Source organism: Asterias amurensis, chromosome 9 (genome assembly GCF_032118995.1).
Source record: "Asterias amurensis chromosome 9, ASM3211899v1".
Taxonomy (NCBI): Eukaryota; Metazoa; Echinodermata; class Asteroidea; order Forcipulatida; family Asteriidae; genus Asterias; species Asterias amurensis.
The window spans coordinates 15,743,718-15,768,172 of NC_092656.1; the positions used below are offsets into that span (position 1 = coordinate 15,743,718).

Here is a 24,455-nt window from a genome sequence, read left to right on the forward strand (position 1 = left end):
TAAGCCATCGAACCAGTATTCATTCTATGCCAGAACTGAATAATAACCAGTTACTGCTCTCCACGATAAATCACATTCACTCCAGAACAAATCCACTGAATTTCAGGACTATGTTACATGGCTGACCCCAGTGGATGACGCAGTAATTGCTGATCTGACCCCCACTGGCTACATCTTTAAACACCAGCCCAGAGCTGGCCAACGAGGAGGCGAGTCAGCATTTTATTTTGTGATGAACTAAATGTCAATATCAAATCTTCACCGGATTATCAATCTTTCGAAACAATGGCTGCTACCATAACTTCTACCGGTAGAAGTGTGGACCTTATTGTTGTCTACAGACCCCCTGGGCACCAATACCCTTTTGCCAACTTTGTGGAGGAGTTCACACCCCTTCTTAAAGAATCTACCTTGAAGCATACTCCGCTTGTAATAACAGGTGACCTTAACATTCATTTTGATATTAAGTCTCTGCTCCTAACACAAAACGTTTCAATGACTTAAAGGCAGTGGACACTATTGGTAATTACTCAAAATAATTAGCAGTTAGCTATTTATGATTTGCTGCCCTTCTTGTACACCTGCGCATCAGCAAGCAGCAGGTAATTGTCCTGTGCTCACCATATGAGAAACAACAAGCAAAAAGGGTTACTCATGTACTAGGCTATTTCTGGAGCAATTCTGTTGTGATATTTGGCAAAATACCATAAGGTCTAGGAGATTGGCTTGCAGAAAAGGAAATCTGAAATAACAAGGTTTCATTGGTGCCCGCCATTACCTAGTCAGAAGGTTGTTACTTTCTTGGATCTACATATGTACCAAAGTAACTATTTCAAATTTTAATCAAAGCTTTCTGGTAATTTCAGCCCAAAATGGGGTATAGCAAGTTCAACATTGTGAGGTGTTATACTTAAAACCTATGTCTTTACTACATAGTAGACTTATGTTTTGTTCTAGCTTGATTAAATTTATCCTTTTCTTTGTTATGCGCTTTGATCATGTTTTGGAAAAGTGCGGTATAAATGCCTATTCATAAATACTAATGTATGACAGTTTCGCTGTTCATATTAATGGAGAGCGTGTCACATGGGGATCATTTAACGGTTGATAATGACCAGCTGGAGCTGTTTATAACCAGTTGTTTTCGGATACATTTAGATGCATACTACGTGCTGGTCTTAGTGCAAGGCGTTTTTCGTTACAAGCAATGCGGGTGCTGTTGGTGATTGGCCGCGCTGTGTGTGAAAGGAAAACGAGAAACATATTGCACCAAAAATATCCGAAAACTGTCTCAGTCATAAAATTGCAACACATGTACAGAGCTCAAGGGTGTCGGAAAACGGATAAGTTTGACAAAGTTGCTGAATTTATGAATGAGAATTAAATAGTAGTTACTCGTTCTTAAACTGGCGCTTAAAACTTTGCAGGGTCGTTGCCATGCGATAAAGGCCTTGTCTTCGGCTCGGGCTTATATTGCACGCCACGACCATGGCAATTTTAAACGGCGTTTCAAGAACTCGCCGTTACCCTTTTATTCCCTTAATATTACTAATGTATTTCTATTATTCACTTTCTGTAAATAGCTGGAATGAATGGCTTACACTTCCTGTGAAATACAGTGATTTACCCAGAAATGCAAAGGTAAGTTAAATGACCACAGTAGTGATTCGTATTTATGCTTTATGCTGGTGTACATGTAGTATAAGCACTTCTAAAAAAAAATTCATCCTTGTGTTTCTGAACCTTCACTATTAATGAACTAGCCTGTCCTTATGCTTGAAATTGTTTAGAAATTGGTTAATATGTTTCAAACATTTGTACAAAGGTGGTTTATTTAGTCTTGATTTCTTAAAAGGATTCTCATGGCAAAATAAGAATAAGTTCATATTGAACTTTTAATGCTGCACACTGGTAGTTATAAGTGAAGTTTCAAGTTAACATGAGGTTGGAAAGTGTGCTTTTGTTTTTTGGAAACCAGATGGGGAGAACCTGAACAAAAACATGAGGTATTCTGGGCGGAACGCCTCACATATAATTCTGGATTTTTTTGTTGCTGTTTCTGAAATTCACCAACCCGCACATTTGCATGATACAGGTTTGGGAACATTATGCCTTCGAAAATCTCCCCTTTAAAGCCATTGGACACTTTCGGTACAGAAAAACAACCAAAAAGTTCACAGATTTACAAATAACTTACAGGGTTTACACTACAGAAGGTAGTGGTGAAAGACTTCTCTTGAAATATTATTCCATGAAATGCTTTACTTTTCAAGAAAACATTAAAACAATATCAATTCTCGATATTTAGAATCATGGATTTGTTTTAAACACATGACACAGCGAAAGGGGCGGAAACAAGGGTGGGTTTTCCCGTTACTTTCTCCAGACTCCGATGACCGATTGAGCCTAAATTTTCACAGGACCTACATGTACCGTCGGAACAGGTTTTGTTTTCGTCGTGATTTTTATTGTTTTTATTATTTTTCTTTGTTTCCGCCTAAAACCCCATTGCATTTGTATACGTTTTTTCTTAAGCCTAATCTATGAGGGGCCGTTTATGACTAAATGAGCAAACCCATATATATAGGAGCAAAACCATTATATAAGAGCAAACCCATATAAGAGCAAACCCATATATATAGGTGCAAACCCATATTTAAAGGAGCAAACCCGTATATATAGGAGCAAAACCATATATAAGAGCAAACCAATATATTTAAGACCAAAATAATAAATATATAATGATCAAAACAAATATACAGAATACCACTGAAAATATATAAAGGATCAACGGCAAATATACATGTATATAAAGGACCAAAAACCTCAAATATAAATGACAAACACAAATATATTTAACAGCGCCCTCTATATTGGACGTAGTTTCATATATATATATATAAGACATGTGCACCCATATATATGAGACATAAAAGTCTCATACATGTACAAAGGACGTCAAATCACCGAGCCGTAAATTCAGCCTTTGTCTGGCACTTGGTAATCATTGCGCACGTTTCGCTGGGAATGGGAAAGGGGAGAGGGGGACCGACACGTCGCGACGGCGTGACTTTAATTGTAATTAATTTGTTTAATATAATTGAATGAGATTTTTTATTTATTTTGCACAGCATACTAGCTTCTGAATATTCAATAAAATACCATCCTGGCCATCACATTAGGGTTGTTTTTTATAATTTCCTGTGCCCTTACTGTTTTTCTTGCTTTACTTTTGTACATGTACTTACTGTCTGCTTGTATTTGTAATTGTTTAATGGCCAAATAAAGAATAAGATAAAGAATAAGAACCAATGAAAGTAATGAAAACATATGACGTCGCTCCAATGTCGTCCATACATTAGCAAAGTAAATGGCAGACTATCTCTTGTCTTCTTCCTTTAAAGTGCTGCTTCAGAAAATTTGAAGATTACCTCACAGCTTAAAACCAAAACTTTTAATATTTCGAACAAACGGTGTAAAAAGGTTGGATAGTTGATTTATAGTTTTTGATTGTGAACAATATTCCTGTTATCCTAATTTGTTTTTCCCTATAGTATCATGGAGATAGTATTGAAGAGAGGATCGGCTGCCCATTTCCAGCTAGCACGAGTGCTAGCGTCAGTCACTCCGTCGCGACGTGTCGGTCCCCCTCTCCCTTTACCATTCCCAGCGAAAGTGCGCAATGATTACCAAGTGTCAGACAAAGGCTGAATTTACGGCTCGATGATTTTCGTTCCCGATTTTAACCTTTGACGGCTGTTGACGTCCTTTGTATTAAGACTTTATGTCTTATATATATGGGTGCACATGTCTTATATATATGGGTGCATCTACATTGTATATATATGAGTTTGCTCCTATATATATATATGGTTTTGCTCCTTTATATATAGTTTTGCTCCTATATATATATGGTTTTGCTCTTATATATATGGGTTTGCTCTTATATATATGTGTTTGCTCATTTAGTCATAAACGGCCCCTCATACTAATCTCCCAAATCATAATACGAAAGAGTGAGTTTATTATACCAAATTGAAGCTTAGAACATAAGCTTTACTCTAAATGTAAAGTTTAAAAAAAAATATCAATTAATTAACCACGTAATCTTCATTTGAGTATAACTGGATGTTTTATTGTTGATTCTTGTTTATTGGGTGGTTATTGATGACATATCCAAAAATCGGACAAGAGTTTCAAGCCTGAAGTGGCCTAATTTGCATATTTAAATTAGGTGGTAATTAGCAATCTTTAAGGTCAATTATCTCTAAAACTATTCATTTTATGGACAAGGTTTGTGTAAGAAGTAAATAGAAACCTGACCTTGAGAATCTACAAAACATATTTGTATACTCGATTGACCCTTTCCAAATAACTAGGTCAAAGGTCAATGGGTCAAACATGCGTTTAATTGTTTTTTTCCACTCAAATGCATTGTACGTGGTACCATGACAGTGGAATAAATAAATAATGAATTCTTTGGGTTGAATGATTCCCCTTTTACCAATTGACCTCTATCAATGACATTCAATGAAATAAAATTCACTCAAATGACCTCTCTAACCAGCTAGGTCAAAGGTCAAGGTGTCAACTTCATGCGTTTCAAAAATCAACCAGAGTTAGATTGTTGTCCCTTTTATTCTGGTAGCAGTCCTCCCCTGTTGTTGCCTCTGCCGTTATTGTGTTGACCCCCCCCCCCGGTTGTTGCCTACTCGGTTGTTGCCTCCCCAGTTGTTTGGTTCTAAGTTGTTGCCTCCCCAATGTTTGCCTCTCCCTCCAGTGCCTCCCCAGTTCTCCTCTGATTGCCTCCCCTATTTTTGCCTCCCCTGATTGTCTCCCCTTTTGTTGCCTCCCGTTGCCTACCCTGTTGTTGCCTCCCCTGCTTTGGCCCCCTTGTTGTTGCCTCCCCTGATGTTGCCTCCCTAGGTTTCCTCCCCCATGTTGTCTTCCCAGTCGGTACCCCCTCAGGTGTTGCCCCTCCTGTTGTTGCCCGCCTGTTGTTGCCTCCCTGTTGTTGCCTCCATGTTGTTGTTGCCTCCTCGTTGTTGCCTCTCCAGCTGGTACCTTTTTAGGTGTCCCCCCCTCCTGTTCCTCCCAACTTGTGCCTCCCTCGTTGGTGCCTCATTTAACTTCCTTAGAGCACTGTTAACTATACTGTTGTTGTGTGGCCATCTTCTTCACAAGAATTGTATCTTGTAGAGCACCATCCACCACACACTTTGCCACTGAGCATAATAGGTGTCCGTATTTACCAGCATAGGTCCTCTCTGCCGTCAATGGTTATGTTGCTTTACTTAGAAACTACTTTGGAGGTTATTAGAGAAGCTATCGCCCCGGTGTTTGCTTGACATCCTTACGTAGCTGAGCTTCATCATAGGGCAGAAAGCCTTTTCTCTTACAACTTGCTGAGTTCCATGACAAACCAAACATAAAATGCAAGTACTTTGGCAAGTTTTCTGATACACTCTAGTCTGCACATGCGGATGATAAACCACTTTGAAACAAGCTGTGCTGTTTAGGCACATCGCAACTTAGTGGTCTTTTTACATTTTGCTGAATGATTCCACCCTGTACCAAATGACCTAGATGATGGTCAATTGGGACAGGGTGGAATCATTCAACCCAAATAATTCATTATTTATTTTTTACACTGTCATGGTACCACGTACAGTCCATTTGAGTGGAGAAAACCATTTAAACGCATGTTTGATCCCTTGACGTTTGACCTAGTTATTTGGAAAGGGTCAATTGAGTATACAAATATGTTTTTTAGATTCCCAAGGACAGGTTTCTATTCACCTCTAACACAAACCTTGTCGATTAAATGAATGGTTTTTAGAGATAATTGACCTTAAAGATTGCTAATTACCACCTATTTTAAATATGCAAATTAGGTCACTTCTGGCTTGAAACTTTTGTCCGATTTTGGATATCAATAACCACCAAATAAACAAGAATCAACAATAAAACAAACTTTTGCAATTAGTGTGACTCAATAGTCTAAATCTGGGTCTCTGAGTCGCAACTACGTACTGTTTTTCTCTACTCCGTTATAATCGTGCCCACACGTTGACTACAAAAATAGTCCCGACTACCTGTTTGGTAAAACAGTTGTGTTGCTCACTACTAATCTCAACATAATTAATGTTTGGCTTGCAGCACATTGCGGCACAAATCTTGACAATCCGTAATTTATCTCAACAAGTGTCGTAGTTGGGTTTGAGGTGCAGCTAGTCGAGTAGTAAATTTCACTAGTCACCCAGGCCTATCATGATGGGAACTTGCATAATGAAAAATCCTGTGCGAATGGGCCCAATGTCATGCTCTGCTCTGGAAGCAAAGATTCAGTGCTTAGCAGAAGCAGTGAATTCTGCGCTTACATGTACGTCAAGCAAAATAGACTGCTTAGCAGGGATTTCTTATGTTTGTGTGCTTCCAAGCTCGCACTTTGTATTCCGCGCTTGCACAGTAAGCGGAAAATGGTGATCGAAAGCGCAGAGTTTGGTGGTTAAAGAGTTAGTGAAATCCACATCAAACCACCAACCAATTACATACAAGGATTTTATTCTTAAGTAGTATGTCACATGACAGATTGGACTCTAAAATTACTGACATGAACTGAAGAAACTAACAAATCAAACAATCCTGAGTCAAATATTAGTTGTTAACATTTATTCAACTTTTTAATTAACTTTTGTGATAAACATTTCAACTGAACGTTTGACTAGTAAAAAGGAGATGTTGTATATATATAGAGTAGACCACTCATCTTATTATACCGCCCTCTATTGACAACTTACAATATATAATAAACACTACCGGGATGCAGCGCTTCGCGCGGCAACTCTGCTAGAAATAATGGGTAGCATGGCATCAGTCCCCGCGTGGACGCGGGTGCAAGGGGTAAATTGTGAAAAATATTAAAATTCTTTATTAAATTAACCACATGACCCTCATTTGCATATTTTATTAGAAAATCTTTGCAGCATCATATCTCAAGAACTACACGGCCGATTTTAAAACTTTTCGTAGTTATAGAAACATTAGGGGTTGGAAAATAATTTTTTTAAAGCGTGACCTCGAGTTGACCTGTTCTTCCATATCTCAAGAACTACAGAACCGATTTTCAAACTTTTTTTTCAGTTAGAGACTCCCTGGGCGTTGGAGATTAGGCTTTGGTTACCGTGACCCCATGTTGACCTATAACTCAAGACACCATACAACATTTTTTCAACCTTTTTTCAGTTATATTCTCCTGGGTCATTTTAGCAAATCATCCAAGCTAAAGAACTTGGAACAGCTTTGTGTTTGTTCTCAAACACCTTATGTCTAGTTTCTTCTTGTTTTTCCAACCGCAATCTGGACTTACTACTTTGTACACGTACCAAGTACGAAGGTTTAGGGTTTTTGTTTAAAGGGATGCTGCAGTGAATTAAAATAAAACAGTTAATTTTGCTGTCATTTATTTCTGATACATGTATTGAACCTCAATCAAATGTGTTTTGTTTTTTTCCCTGACATATCTCACTTGCGTAATTAGCGAATAAGTCATGCCCCCCCCCCCTTTGTGGATTGTTACCGCCCTTCTACCATCGACGTCACGTCGGGAATTCAAACATATCGTCAGCAAAAAGAGTCTGGTCCCTAACTACACGCGCCTAGGTACCAGGCCACACAGTGCATACGTTTCTATATGCACACAGCCAGGGGGCCAGACGGCTCGGGTTCCCGACATGACGTCACGTTTATGCCCCTTTTAGGGGCGGGGTGGGTTCCCCTAATCTCTCTTGAAAATCATTTTTTAAAATACTTGCGCATTTAATAAAAAATATAAAAATTTTAAAAAGTCTTGTTTAATCGTTTTTATTATTAAAAAAAACCACTGCAGCCACCTTTGAGCAAAAGTGCGTATCTAAAAAGGGGTTTTTGACGACGACGACGACATGGTGTCCACAGATTTACACTAAACGTAAACAGTTTGTAGATAATGATAGTTGATAGCTTTCCTTAAAATATTATTTGCTGTGGTGTTGTAGTTTTTGAGAAATGAGTGAAAAAATGTCAACGTATTAAGCTCTGAACGTGGTTCTGAGGACCGAGGTGACTGGGACCGAGTTGGCATGGGACCGAGTTGACCGGTACCCGTCGTGGACCGGGTATGTTTCAGGCGACGAGCGTGGACGACGAAAATAGACCACCTGAGATTTGAAATGTTTTACGGGTGAAGTCACCTTTTTTTGTGCCGGGGACTATTTGCCTAAACTAATTCCAGTATTTCGCTTTACTTTCAGAAATTAGACAAACAAAAACTCTTTGACAGGAATACAAAAGCAGAGATTTCATTATGCTGTACGGGTCACTATGTATTCCAGCTGGATTTTTTTGCCAAAATGGATTTTATTGGCTAACTTTGATATTTTTGGGGTGCTGATTTCAAAAAAATAAGGTACCATTGGCAAAAAACATGCTCGCCCGCAATGACCTTCATGTACAAGGCGAGGCACATTGCGTGCACAGTAGATGCCATTTTCAACATCGTGTCTCAAAGACATTTTGTTGCTTTCACAGTTTCCAGATAATTCATCTAAAATTCATTGCCAGAGTGTTAAATAATTCACACGTAGCCATGCCAGATTCTTGCTGTGCCATTGGATGTGCAAACCGAAGAAAGGTTAATCAAAGAAACACCCAAGGAAAATGGATTCAGTTTAACAGAATTCCATCAGGTCGCACACCACTTGAAAGGGAAAATGTCGTCTTTGGTTACTTGCCATCTGTCGGGAAAATTGGCCTGACCATCAGATAAGTTTTGCCAGGATATGCAGCGATCATTTCATAACAGGTTCGTGATTAAGTCTCTTTTTTGAACAAGCATGTAAATTATGATTTATTGAGAAATGAAGTGGTGAATTAGAAAAAATATTACCACACTTCGGTCGAAGGGTCCAGGGTTTGGTGCGGGCTGATGCCTGCAAGTTCTCCCTTCATACATAACTTTCCCAGGTCGCATAGTGTTTTACCGTTGCTCACAAATTACATCGTTTGTAGTCGGTGGTTTTCAACGTGGAATTTGCCCAAACCCAATATTATTGTGCCCACATTAATGTATTTTCAGATAGTCAAAAGCAGAGGGAAGGTGAACAATATCAAAAAACAATTATTCACGACGGAACAAAAGTGATTTTTGTTTCTTTTCAATATGCACCATTTACAATGCCTGGGTCTACTTCACTCATACTTACCTGTAGAGCACAATACTATTTTTGCATATTTCCCTATACCGGCAGGTAATATCGCTAAGAATTAAATAGCGCCCTCTATTGGCCGCCCCATAGTGCCCTGCAGGGTACCACGTGATCTTCCTCTTTTCTCTTAGCGGCAGGAGGGTGAGACATGGTTTTTAATAACTAGCAAGATTTATTCTTAAAACGTCCCCGTTTTTGCTTTGAGAAGCTTTCTTATAATATCCTACGACCAGTACGGTTCGTGGAACTGTCGTAGTTTGTGTTGTTTTGAATGATATAATTGTGTAAGAAGGAAATGAAGCGTTTTGGGAGGACAAAGTCTGTTGAACTGAGGGAAATTACACCTCCTCGGGACAGTCCGAGTCCTCGGTGGGCTGTGTCGGTGACACTACGTTGCCGTCCCAGTCTACCGCCCAGCACCCACAGCCACTGTCGGCTGGGGGTGCTGGCAGTCCCACTGGTGACGTCGGGGGGCCAAGTACTCGGTCCTCAGCATCGGCCAAAGATAGTGGGGCTGGCAAACGCAAGGCTGTGTCCAAGGGGCGGGTAACCCGAGCCCCCAAGACGCACCTTAAGCCTAAGAAGGGTCGAGTTGGTAAGCAAGACGTTGTACCGGGTCTGATGCTTGCCACCGACCAGCACCGGACATTGTGGCTACCCGTCATGGCTCAATGGGTTCTGGCCTCTCGGGCCCCCCTGGCACAGTGCAATACAGCACGGGTGACCGGGGCGGGTTGTTAACCGGGTTTCCGGACCATGCAGCGCCCGCCAACCCGATGGGTGTTGGGGCACCGCGGGCCGGGGGAGGGCTAGACGGACTGTTGCCCCTGAGCGGGTCACGCTCGGACGGGCGCTCCACGGCATCGGGTTTCCGGTGCCCGTTCCTCAGCCATCTGACGTGTCTTCGGTTACTCAAGGCAATACGTCACACAGGGGTGGAAAGAAGAAGAAGTCGCGGCGTGCGCGCTGCTCTTCCTCGAGTAGCTCGAGTTCGGATCAATCTGCCTACGGCAAACGCCGTAAGGGGGAAGATTTGATGACAAGGGCTGATCTCTTCCAAGCATTTCAGTCCTTTACGGCATCCGTGACTGGCCTCCCTGCCCCCCGGCAGATGCCCGTCTGGTTTGGGCCGCCGATTGAGATTACTCAACCCCCCCCCAACCATTGGTCATTGGCCATGGTTGGTTGGGGGCAGTACAGCGGGATTTGCCGCACACGGCGTTGAGCATCCACCCATCGTCGGCTTTTCCGACCGAAAGGGGGCCTCATGTGCAGGGCCGGGACGCCACTCCAACGAGTTCACACGGCTCCTGATCCCCGGTGTCCACCCACGCGTCTCGCTCCGGCGATTCGGCTTGGGAGGACGAGGTGGCACAGCTGCAACGGTTATCCATAACGGAGACAGAGTTGCGCTTGGTACAGCGGGACATGGTGAAGGTACTAGATCTCCCCACTGTTGAAGAGTCGCCGTTGCCGACTAAGAAGTCTTTCAAACGCCGCACGGGTCTGGCAGCAGGAAGGGATAAAGTTTTTCCCCAACTGCCGCTGGATCAAGTGTGCATTGATCGGGTGCAGTCTGTCAGGGCCAATTCCAAATGGCGTCCGTATTCATCTCGTGAGAGTGAATACTACCAGTTTCCTCAGGCGGACTTTGAGGAGTTCTTTGCCACGCCAGTGCTACATGACTCTGTGAAAGATAAATTGGTCGCCGATGCCGGGGCCACAGCATCCAAAAGGGCTTTCCCAGACAAAGTACGAGATAAGTTTGAGGAGACCCTGAAGAAAGTTGATGTTGCTTCTAGATTTGGTATGCGGTCAACATCATTTTTGCTGCTCTTAACCGAATACTTTGCTATGGGGTGCAAAGAGGACAGTGATGTTCCCGCGGACATGTTGCGGGCGGCTTTTCACTGCCTTGACCATGGGCTGAAGACAGCGCTAGACCAGTTCGCACAAGTGACGACATTGGCGATGTGGACTCGTCAGTGCAACGCACTCGACGCCCTTTTTCTCCCGTCTCCGGCCGCTCGCAAGAGGTTTGAGGCCCTCCCCTTGGCGGGCGGAGATTTATTTGCAGGGAAATTCGAGGAGCTAATGCAGGCGGAGGCCAAGCGGCTTAAAGCTACTGAGAAAATTAACCTCAAGAAGCCAGCGGGCCCCTCCGCCAAGCCACCTCAGGCTAGAGGTAAGCCTTCATTTGGTATCCCTCAGCGTAAACTGTTCAAGCGCGCACGCGGTGCTTTTCGGCGGCCAGCTCGGCGGGGACACGTACCACGCAACCCCAGCCGTTTGCTGGTCAACAACACCCAGCTGCCGGTCGTGGCTTCCGAGCACCGGCCCTCGCTACCCCGGGGGCTGGCGGAAGTGACGTGTCAGACTCGCGGCGGCCTCCCATCGTCGGACCCATGGGGGGGCCGCCTCTGCGACTTTGTGGAGTCCTGGGCTCAGGTAACCTCCAACCAATGGGTGCTCAGTACAGTCGATCGCGGCTATGCGATCAAGTTCACTGGCACCCCTCCGTCGGAAATGTTGGTTCGGCCGACGCTGATCCCGACCGACCCAAAACAACGCCTTTCTCTTGAAGGGGAAATTACATCCCCCATCAAGAAAAGGGCGGTTCATGTTCTTCCATCGGGCGAAATAGGGTCAGGGTTTATGTCGACCTTCTTCTTGGTCCCCAAGAAGGAGACCGGCACTTGGCGTCCCGTCCTAAACCTCAAGCCTCTGAACAGGTTTATTCGCCCCAGGTGTTTTCGGATGGACACTCTCAAAATTACATTAGAGTCCATCCGACCTCACTGACCACACCGACCTCGAAGACTAGTTGATCGTGGGTCAATCCTGGGCCTCCACGGAAGCGGCTCTTGCGCTAACGTGGTGGCTGGTAGCCAAGCTGGGACTTCTCATAAACACCGAGAAATCCCAGCCGACCCCGTCCCAGTGCCCGACTTTTTTAGGGGTGTCATTCGACCTCCGGGCCGGGCTGGCCCGCCCTTCGAGGGAACGCTTGAGGAACCTCAAACAATGTGTTTCCCTCTTTTTGGCAACGTCGGGGGGCCCCGGCTCGGGCCTGGCACCGGCTGTTGGGGCTCATGGCCAGCATGGTGGTTGTCGTAAAGTTTTGCAGGCTTCGTATGAGGCCAATACAACTCCAGCTGCTTTCCTTTTAGCGACCCAGTCGCAACACCATCAGTCATTTGGTGCCAACTTCGGCTTGGCTGGACCCACACCTCCGGTGGTGGCTCGAGGACGCAAACCTCTTGGGGGGTCAAGCTTTCCGCAAGCCCCGACCGTCATTGACTGTCACAACGGACGCGTCTCTGTCGGGCTGGGGGCTACCGTGGGCCAATGCCAGGTGGCCGGGTGTTGGGGCCCCAGCCCGGCCCATATCAATGTACTCGAGCTGCTAGCAGTGACCTACGCTCTCGAGTGTTTCCGGATTAAATTGACTTTCTTGTTAGCCGTGGCTACATCAAGGCGTCGCAGTGACCTTCACTCCCTGACGACCGAGGTGGAACCGGGTGGGGTTCGTCTGATACCCGTGACGGGTTTTCTGACCAAGAACCAGTCTGACACGTTTTTACCTCCAGATATCTTTGTGCCAGACATTAAGTCCCACTCGTCGGTTTAGAAAGACAAGCTATGGTGCCGGGTGTCCCGGGACACGATTACTCGATGGCTCGTCGCAGCGATACGCTCAGACGCGAACGTGCCAACGTCGGAGAGGGTTAACGCCCACGAAATTCGGGCGGCCTCCACATCATGGGCATTTTTTGAAGGTGTTTCTTTGAGTGATATTACACAGGCAGCCTGCTGGAAGACCCCAAATACATTCACAGACTGTTATTTGAGGGATGTACTCCGGACAGAGGGCAGAGCGGGGAGGACAGTTCTAGCGGCTGCTAGCAGAGCGTCGACCCAGCCAGGAACTTCCCGCCAATAGGTCAGTTCCCATTTTGCTCATTGTTCTCTGATCACTGATTCTGTGTTTTTTAATGTGAGTACCATTATATAACATAGCTTACTATAATGTAACTGTTTTCACTCCCGTCGTTGGCACGTACGTGCCGCCGGGTTTGATTTCGCAGTCAGGCGTTCAGGGGCGCAATATATTACCCTGACATCTTGCATACCCACCACAGTCTATGCAAAAATAGTATTGTGCTCTACAGGTAAGTATGAGTGAAGTAGACTCCCCCCCCCACAGAAGTGTGGGCGGGGTCTACGAGGGAATACTTACCTGTAGAGCATCCCTCCCTCCGTCCCCATTGTTCTCGATGTCTCGGGGTTCCTTAATTGGCGCACAAGAAAAGAGGAAGATCACGTGGTACCCTGCGGGGCACTATGGGGCGGCCAATAGTGGGCGCTATTTAATTCTTAGCGATATTACCTGCCGGTATAGGGAAATATGCAAAAATAGTATTGTGCTCTACAGGTAAGTATTCCCTCGTAGACCCCGCCCACACTTCTGTGGGGGGGGGGGGGGATTTTTCTTGCCGTCGGGTTAAGATATAATTTTTTTTACTTATAATAATAAACAAGAAAATTGATAATAACTCGATGTCGTACGGCCCAACGCTGTTGAGCAGATGCTTTGCATTTTTATTTACTGATATTAATTTAACTTTTAGGTAAAACTTCAGATGACTCGAGCGATCCTGACTTTGTTCCATCTATTTTCACGCATTCAAAAACATCCAAGCAGACATCAGATGACCAGAAACTAGACAGATTTAACCGATTTTACCTGCACCAGAATCTCAATTCGTCCAGGGCCAAGACGAAGATACCCAAGAAGTGGCTGAAATATTATTTCAAATGCAGTTTGAAGGCCAAGTGGACAACTGCGATGGAGTCAATGGTGAGATTTTTTAAAGGGTCTATGTACTTTTTCCTAGCAAAACACTATGTCAAAAGATTTACATGTACCTTTGGGTGGCACGGTTGGCTTGTGCGTAAAGTGCTCGCCTCTCACCAAGGTGACCCCGGTTCGATTCCCGGTCGGGGCCATATGTGAGTTGAGTTGTACGTTGGTTCTCTGCTGTGCCACGAGGGTTTTCCAGACAATCCGGTTTTCCTCCCTTAGGAAAAAATTAAACAATTTCGATCTTGGCTGTGCTCCGTGGTCATAATGGGTTGATGTGGCTGGCAGCTGAATGCGCCCTTGCATGCCTGCTTCTCGAACTCGTTGTAGCCGCGTCCTTCGTAATTCAGCTCTTAGCTGCGAGTAAGGACGATTAGCCCCCCAAATTATTATATTATTATTATTATTATTAAACTTACACAGTTTGAATATTATGATAGTAAAAGCCTCCCTTGAAATTTTACTTTCTACCTCCATGCTGAGGTGCGGTAGTTTTTAAAAATTGAGTAAAACAAATAATTTTTGTCTCAGTTTTTGCATGTAAAAACGTATTAACCAGTTATGCTATGGTTATATCATAACTGGTTAAAGAGATTTTACATGCTAAAATAATTTTCATCTTACTGAGATGAAAATTATTTTGTGACTTGTTTGACTCATTTCTCAAAAACTGCAAAACCTCGGTTAGTTATATTTGAAGGGAAGCTTTCTACTATAATTATCTTCAAACAGTACAAGTACCCGAGTACCTGTAATAAACACTTCATGGTGCACTTATAACCATGCTGTGAGGTAGTATCTGACTGTTTGTTTTTATTTATTTACAATAGATGATGATGATCCCAATCAGTTAAGGTGTGAGGTCTTAGAAGAAGAGAAGATAGCCTACAGCGAAGAAGTGAACAACCTTCGAGCAGACTTGCCACAAGAGCTGAAGTTAAGATTCTCAAAGAGAGAGTTTTTGGTTTGTCTCAAATTAAAGACGACCCCAAGGCCTTCACTTTCTACACAGGCTTGCCAAGCACAGCATTATTCATGTGGCTACTCCTACTTTGCCAAAGAGCATTGATGTGGAAAAAGGTGTCCAAAACATTAGTTGGTTGGCATGCTCAGATGCTAATGGTTCTAATGAAACTTCGACTTGGTTTAAAGGATACTGACATTTCATACAGATTCAAGGTACATCGAACAATAATTTCTCGTTTGATGAGGGCTTGGATTCCGAAAATGACCCTAGTTTTAAAGCAAACAATTCAATGGCCCAGCAGAATCGCAGTTCGTCAACACCTTCCACAATGTTTCAAGAAAAAATTCAAACGGTGTTTTGCAACCATTGATTGTACTGAAATCTTTATTGAGAGGGCCACAAATCTTACTGCCCGAAGTCAAACATGGTCAAATTATAAACATAACAACACTGTTAAGTATTTCATTGCTATAACACCAAGTGGGGCTATTAGTTTTTTATCAAAGGGATGGGGTGGTTGGGTTTCGCATAAAGAGTTAGTAGCCTCATGGGGTTTTCTTAAAAAACTTGACCATGGAGATGAAGTATTGGCAGACTGAGGATTTAATATTAAAGAAGAGCTTGCCATGGAGGGAGCTAGGTTACGAATTCCAGCATTCACAAAAGGCAAAAAACAACTTTCTAAAAAAGAAGTTGATACATCTCGGCAGCTTTCCAGAGTTCGCGTTCATGTTGAGAGGGTAATTGGACGAATGAAAGTTTTCAAAATTTACAAACCACCCTCCCTATCACACAGGTTGATATGCTTGATGACATCACAACTATTTGTGCAGGGCTAACCAACTTAAATAATGTGTTGTACCAAAGAAGTAAAGAGCATAATTAGCAATGTAGTTAAAATAGTCCCACAAAATCCAGAATGATACATACATGATTTTATTTTTTATTTTGCCACTTTGACAAATTGTACATTTTCCATAACTTAACCTTTCTTGCCATAACTTGCCAAAAAGAAGATATTGATATTAAAGATAAACAAACTTATACTAATATTAACGGAGCTCTGGAAGTGCCATCCGACATGTTGAGATCCTGACATAGTTATCGCTGGATGACGACATCCTAAACGAAAATAAGTTGACATACCGAGATAAATCTCAGTATGTCGACTTATTTTCAACAACCGCAAATGTTGATATTTTGACTGTCTTTATGTACTGGTAAATATGTACAACAGTGGATTTCACAAAGAAATAAAATTCATTTCAAGTTACAATGTGTTGTTTGCCTTAATGATCTGTACTGCGACATCACATTTTTCATGATTGATGCAAAGTTAAGATAAATTTTGTGAAATCAGCCCCATACACGTATCTTCTTTTTATGATTTGTTGAGTGTATGACATGTACCACAAAACCAAACTCTTCTAGGCATTCTCTGAAGGTGCACACATTGCAGATGGAACTCGCCAACAGGGCAACTTGGATAACTGCACGTTGCCATCTTACCAAACCTCGACCTACGACATGTGCACCAAACTCTGCCATCATCATCTGCACATCTTGGCTCATGACGGCGAGTCAAAACTTCTGGAAATATATACTTAAAATATTTTTTGGTCTACTGGTTTTCAATGTTAGTTATGAATGCATGGTTTTTTTACTATCCTTTGGACTTTAATGTCATGACATGTGCAAACAACAAAATCACAATATGCATCTTCTAAATCGACACACACCAACTGAAACTGCACCTGGAAATAATATGCATGGTTCTCTTTCAAGCCTTCAATTTCCATACAGAAACTACTGTCTGTCATTGCTTCTGTGTTGGTACTGTCACGGAAACTGTAGGGGCACTTAATTTCCACAATACCTCCCCCACAGCATCTACAACACACCATCAGGGTTGGCACCCAACCACGGTTTTGAAGGGGGGGGGGGGAGGAGAAAGACAAGGCCTTTGTAAATTTACACCATGTCACACATCGTAAGCCGAAACCATGGCTTTAATCATTGTTGTAACGCAAGGCCAAGATATGTTTTTGTTGTGTTTTTGTAAGTCCATAATTAATATGGGCAAGGGCAGTAATTAACAAATAAATATTTATCAAATAAGACATATTTTTTACAATTTTTTTTCATCCACAAAGATCGGCTGATCACATATTAAAACTTACCCAGCCATACAAGAGCATGCTGCTGCATGAATGACTCCAGAGTTGTTTAGACAGACCCAAGTGTCGGACAATTCCGAATCGTTCTTCGGGTTTTGCCTTTGGCCAGGCAAAAGAATATCTTGAAATTCAAAGAAGATTTTGTACGTGCGATCGTTCCGATACAACTGTATGCAACGTGTGCATAAACAAAGATGGCTGCGCGTTGTTATTGCCTGCCAACATGCGCGCACACGTTATTTGGAATTCGCTGTGACGTCACGGGTCACATCGTCTATACCGGTACTTATAACTAATTTGGTTAAGCCGCCATCTTGAATTACAAAATGGCCGCTATATTTAATATACTTTCTTGTATATTTCAACTTGTGAGCGACGTAGAAAAGTATAAATGCTGGCAACAACCCATGTTTATGGTACCTAGGATTCCATTAACACATTTACTTTACTTGTCACTAATTTGGTTAAGCCGCCATCTTGAATTTCAAAATGGCCGCCATATGTAATACACTAAACTTCGTGTATATTCCAACTTGTGAGCGACGTAGAAAAGGTATAATTGTGGATTATTTGTCGCCTTTTTTTACGCAGGAGTTTTAATTCAATCGGCTTTTGTCATTGTATTAGTTTTATTCACTGCACTGAGTATTTTTCCGCTAAGACGACTGTAAGGGTAATTACTTAGTCGACAAAGTATAGCATGTACACTGCTGTTAAGATTCTTTTTTTTACACGTCGAAAATGCCCAAAACTGCATTAACCTTTCATGAAAGATCTAGTTGTCAAAGAAGCAAGGTATTTTATCTTATACATCTTGCTTCGAGCGCTTTTTTGGTGTCTTTATTTTGGCAATTTCCTTCAAAAACAATTTCAAGAATCATTTCATTCACCATGTTTTTCGTCTGTTCAAAAAAACGAGGGATACCATATAAGGGCATTACTTGCAACAGCCCCCTCTATTGTTCAATGGATTGTTAGACTGGTTCCTTGTAAAATCGTGACGTCGGATAAACAGGCGTGTGGTTTAATATGTGTGTGAGGGGGAAATCGATCTCCGTTGCGCTTTTGTGAATATTGAATACCACGACTGTGTTGCACCATGATTTCACTGGATAATTATTGTTGTCGACTGTAAGTAGTCGGCCGAAAAACAATATTTGTGTCAAATCTACCATTCTGTGTGCATAAAATATTCATGAAATCACAATTCTGAAGGTAAAAAGAAAAGGGAAACCCCCCTCCCCCCCAAAAAAAACGCGACCGAGATTTTCCTCATTTTACGGTCGGTCGGGATAGGGCAATTTGACATATTTTTTGTTAAGGTCTCGGACACACTTATTTGATTGTGTTGAGCACATTGGGTATCATTCAAATACATGCAGATAAACGTCAAGTCTTTGTCAAAGAGCCAATCAGACAATTGTACATTGTATAACAACATTGGGAGACCACCAACAAAGGGCTAGATAGCTCAGTTGATAGAGCGCCGGCATGTTAAACCGGAGTTCGTTGGTTCAAATCCCGCTCTATTTAATTTTTCTTTGTTCAACCCAAAATCATTTAAAAGTGTACCCAGTCAGTTTCCCTTGTGGTTTATTGTTTGATATCTGATATAAAAAGTAGTATCCCCTTAAGGTGATCCCCTGTCTGCCGCTTCCTAGGTTGTATCGTTACCTGGGTGTGGCTACACGGCAGTTTGTGGTTGAATGGCTTCTGACAGGCACCCCCCGAACAAAGATATTGACAACATTGGGAGACCACCAACATAGGACTAGCAGTGTTCTCCACAGACTTTTTTTTTAGGAGGGCGGCATGACGTAATCAAAATGGCGCAGATTTTGATATGACGTCAGCGGACGTGAAAGCAACAAATGCTTGAGAAAACCACTTTCTTAAAATAATGTATTAACCCTTGGGCCCGACAACGCTACCTACCTATTGATGGGCATCCATTTCGGTTGGAACAACCTTATTTTAAAAACTAAATCAAAACTACAATTTGTTATACATTTTGCTTTGTGCGCCGCGCCAATAACCTCAAAGGGATGATCAGCATGCCGCATGTTGGAATTTAGAAAGCGGATGATCGGACCATGATCGGACGGTCTTCGTGTGCAATTTTCAAAACGGAAAAAATAAAAATCAAAACCCACATTTTTGGACGATCTTTCCCCAAATTATGGTCCTAAATAATACTTTTTCCATCCAAAACTATTTCCATCAATTAGTGATTAGCAGTTCCATCGTTAAGAGCTTCGTTTGTAATAAAATAATCGAGATTCAATTATCAATGAACTTTGCCCCGCATCGCGCACGCCCTCAATGGGCGAAAGTTGACATGTTTGAACATGCTTCGAGGTTGTACATTGTACCATTCTGTACATGCGTGCGGCACTGTGTGGCAATTCTTTCTCAGTTTGTGAATGTGCGTGTTGTGTTGGAGTATATCAACGGCCAATCACAGCGTGCGGACTGTTCGTGCACTATGCATGCAGTGGGTATTCCCATCGTTGATGGTGTGCGTGGTGTGTGTGCATGGTTGGTTGATGCTTATGCACTCGGCATATAAATACGAACCATGTGGCCGTGTGTACATCGTTTGTTTACGATCGCATTTCTGATGCTATAATTTTGAAGTCGGCTCTGGCTTGTCAGGTACTCGTTTGATCTTATTAAATGCAGTCTAAAAATAGTCTCTATGTACTTTTTTGGGCAGGGCGGCCCTCCAATTGTGTGTGGAGAACACTGGGCTAGATAGCTCAGTTGGTAGTGCGCTGTCACGTTAAACCGGAGGTCGTTGGTTCAAATCCCGCTCTAGTCAATTTTTCTTTGTTCAACCCAAAATCATTTTAAAATGTACCCAGTCAGTTTCCCTTGTGGTTTATTATTTGATATGAAAATAAATACATTAATGATTGGTTACTATAATATGTTGAATGATTTGTTGCTTTGTTTCCAATAATTTTCACGATTTTAGAATCTTAGGCCCCATTCATCATGATTTATTGAGAATACATGTACGTCCAACGACACATACAATGTTGTCGGAGCACCAAATAAAGCGATTTTTCGGAACGTGCTGTGCAACAGATATATAATCTACTGTTTTTACCACCGCTTTTGGGGAGAACAGAGTGTCGGCTTATTAATTGGAAGTTGCGTGATAAAACATCCAATTTTATATGTTATCATATCTGTGGAACCCTGTACCTTTTCTGGTATTTAATAACTACTCCTACATCCTCTCAAGTTTTACACTTTTAGAAAACATTTGCCTTGTCATTTTGAGGGTTTGTATGTCAAGTTTGGTTAATTTTGTATGAGGAAAAACTCCTAAAAATGTACCCGATTCAGCCGCACATGAGGGCTCTTTTGTTAACAAAACCTGACGGTTGATTGCTTAGTACAATACGGATTTGGCAAATGGACATCCTGAGTCCAGACCAAACTGCTTCAGAACTTTGCTCAATGGAATGTTCGTTTCTGAGCTCCAAAACAGCGGTTGATGTTTCTCAAAGTTCGTAACTCTGAAAACATTCTATTCTTAATCGGTAATTTCATGTACAGTACTCTTTTAAAGGTTTAACTGGCAAAACTTATATGAAAAGAATCAGTAATGTATTCACTTTCTTCTTGTGAACAATTTGTTCTAAGATAAGTGTCACATAGTTTACAAATAGCAAGAAACGTTTTGCATCATTGTTGAAAATGTTGCAATTTCTGCGTGTATACCAACAATGGAACAGGGTTAAATGGAACAAAAAGTTATGAGCAACAGCGGTTTGCTGTTTGATGCATTTAAAAAATGCTGGAAAGTTAGGTAAGCCTACATGAGTGTCTTACTTTTAATTAACACATCTGTAATAGGCGCATGTATTTTTGTTTCTCGTAAAGCCTTAATATTTTTTATTTAGCATGCGAAATCACCCCCCCCCCCTGTACAAAGTGGTATTTACACCGTCTGTACCATTATACACCATCTGTACCATTTAGAGGTGCATGCACCCTGTGAAAGATCAATGAGTCAGAATGTTAATGGGAGTGTGAGGTCGCCACCTACTTCAAACCTAAAGAGGTGGCTCTGTGTGCAGCCTACGGCTTCCCCCTTAGACCAACGGGTGGCCCATATCAAAACCAGACAACCACACATGTAAGGAGATATCGCTCGTGACTCCAGCCAATCAGACGACTCGTAAGAGGGAGTTCGGACTGTCAGGGTTTTGTAGACTTGCAACCCGAAGTCTGAAACGACACACACGTGTTGAATTCCACAAGGATGCTATATGCCACTGGACCTTCTAATTTCAATCCAAGATTGGGCTGTTCGCATTGGACTTGAAATGGGTAAGTTACCCATTGGCTCGGTTAGTTTTCCCAAATTAAGTCCAATGCGAACAGGGCTTTAGGGTCAAACTTGGTGAAAAATTCAAAAATGCCAAATTTTTGACATTATTTGAAATATTTTACCTCAACATGGCCTCACATGAACGTGGTATTTGAAAAAAATAAATTCTCAAAAACTGCCTGGGTATATTTACCTTTCAAAAAAAGTTGTTTGAAACTAATTTGAGGATGGGGAGTGCAAAAACAATTACTCAAATATTATACACTTAAAAAAAAAATCACACTTTTACGTTTCGATTTGCTACACTTTTGTGTATAAGGTCAAAGTTTATTTGTTAATTACATAGCTTTGTAACAGCAACATAAAGTTAAGATATACATTTTATGGATAGATCTATCAAATATTGATTTTTGCCTTTTTAAAAAACCTTTTTGCCTTAAAATGACCTTAAACTTCAAAATCAAGCTTGGCATCCACCCTACGGGACGGGGACTCACGCCCGCAACAACAGCATGCTACGTCATCCCGGAGAGCTTGGCACGCCAGAGATCTGAGACCGTGATTACTGCGTGCCGAAATCTCTGGTGACGTCACCCAGAGCTCTGAGACCGCCAGAGCGCTGAGGCCATCACACCAGGCTTAAGACCAAAGAGTCTCGCTTTGCAAACCATGTCTCTTCCATAAAGACCAGGAAACAGTACCTAGTCTCTATCCACTTCAACAGTCCCAATCATAGCGTCAATGATGTTGTAGTGTACTTGCAATGGTGATGACACTCATCGCAAGCATAGAGAATCACACTGGATTCACCAACTCCAGACAGTCCAACCCTTTGGACTGAACATAAACACTGGTGTCAAATAACTTCCCATTCCCCCCACTTGTACTCCTGCCGTAGAATTTGATTGTTGAATATACATGTATATTCTGTAAATAAGTGTAATGAGCATTTTTTTCTGCCAATAAGTTATTTTTTATCTTCATTTGCAGTGGTATATAATAACCCACTTTCACCACATGTTCCTCAAACCTATTTTTAATATAATCCTACCTTTGATCTTGTTATTCTTTGATTGACCATTGTTAGTTGCATCTATACAACCGAACGTATGTATTTTTTTATTTCCTAATCCGCCCACCTTCCTGATGTAATGTGAGTTAAACCTAGTAACTGGATTAATGGGTTGCCCCAATCCGACCAGCATATTTGCGTGAGGGGCGTTCTTTTGACGTTACACTATCATTCTTACATCATGTAGTGTTTCAGCCCTTTAAGGTTTCACTCACAGGCCTGTCACATTAATTTTTTTAAACCCTGATCTGAACAAGACAAATGGTAAATGATTAGAAATGACGATGAACAATATTCATTGTCCGTACTGTTTCGTGCTATTTGTGCAGAACATAATAGGCAGAAAAATTCAAACTTACAAAATAAACAAATATAAAGGATCAAATTAGTTTTTGTGATTTAGTTCAAGTTGATTTTTAATCAGTCAGTTACATTTTACAAAATACAACACACATTATAATGTACCATCTTTTTCTCTATGTTTTTTTGCAGTTTGTTTTTACTGTCTGGGATGTGTATGGACCACGGAAAACAATGAAAGTAGGAAAGGCTGCTGTTTCTCTTTTTGGAAAGCATGGGTAGGTTAACTCCCATTTTGTCTTGATATTATATGGATAGGTTTATACATTTTTTATCTTTGTGCCACAGCCTGCTTACCCCCGCCAAAGTGGTGTGAACGTATTAAAAACACAAAAAATAGTTAATGGCCTGACGTTTCGACCCTAGCAGAGTCTTTCTCGAAGGCTAAATGACAACACCAGGAACATGAACAGGTAACTACATGTATGTTGAGTTACACCAACTGTGAAGACTAGTCTTTGACAATTACCACTAGTGTCAAGTGTCTTTAAATGGACACACTGGCTGAATTCAGCTATATTTGCTACAAAATAGACTAAAATTTGACTTCAAAGGTCTTCCAGGAATGGAGAAGAAGCATCCATAAAAAATCATCAAATTTAAACGTTTTTGAGCATTAATAATAAAAAAATTAAGGTCGTGTGACCTTCCTAGTTAGTTTTACTTCCAGCCGTAAAAAGGCCAAATTACCAATAGTGTCCAGTGTCTTTATGCTACTCTCACACTAGGGAAAATATGCTAGCTAATGGGCTTACGAATGGAATTATTTGACAATTGCTCAAACTTTGCAACATTCGCCATGTTTCGTAAGCGTTGGTAACAATTTCGGAAGGAACATTCATTAGTCATTCTCCACCTCTTTTCGAAGATCACTCAATCAAAATGTGGCGAATATTCTTGCGATTATGAATAAATTCTTGCGAATAAAAATGTTAACATTCGCGGTGAATTTGCAAACCATTGCGATTGGATGGTGAATATTTTCATCTTGGTCAACCCTCGGTCGTCCCTCGACCTCTCCTTAACAATGTATGACAAATGCTTACCAACGCTTGACAATGCTAGCCAATGCCTTACAAATAGGCAACGAACGTTGCGCACAACGCGACTGAGCTAACCAACAATTTCAAACAAATAAAGCGATTGCTAGCGAATGTTACGAATGCTTGCGAATGCTTACAAAAGGGCTTACAAACATTAATACTGCACTTAAGAATGTTACTAATGTCTTACCATCGTTGCCAATGTCTTGCCATTTTCTGACTAATTTCCGAACGATGGATTACGCGGCCGCGATTGTTATAAATACCGGGGCGAATCTTGCTCTGGCCACTTCTTCGTTTGACAAACAGCAACACCACATTTGTAAGAAAGGGACCCGCGAAGGTTACAAACGTCTTACAGGTGCCTTTACGAACGTTGCCA

At 41.9% G+C, this 24,455-nt stretch overlaps 1 protein-coding gene and 1 long non-coding RNA gene across 2 annotated transcripts in view; both read left to right on the forward strand.

Annotated features, from left to right (window-relative positions):
• The window catches only part of LOC139941511 (phosphatidylinositol 3-kinase catalytic subunit type 3-like), a 249,235-nt gene that overhangs the window by 64,191 nt on the left and 160,589 nt on the right, over positions 1–24,455 (forward strand). Inside the window, exons 4-5 of the mRNA XM_071938045.1 lie at positions 1,584–1,641; positions 23,163–23,248. Of these exons, the coding sequence (XP_071794146.1) occupies positions 1,584–1,641; positions 23,163–23,248 (144 nt within the window). The remainder of the gene's footprint in view (positions 1–1,583; positions 1,642–23,162; positions 23,249–24,455) is intronic.
• Positions 8,591–15,703, forward strand: LOC139941512 (uncharacterized). Its single transcript, XR_011786607.1, has 3 exons — positions 8,591–8,842; positions 13,877–14,106; positions 14,940–15,703. It is a non-coding gene; the product is annotated as an uncharacterized lncRNA (long non-coding RNA).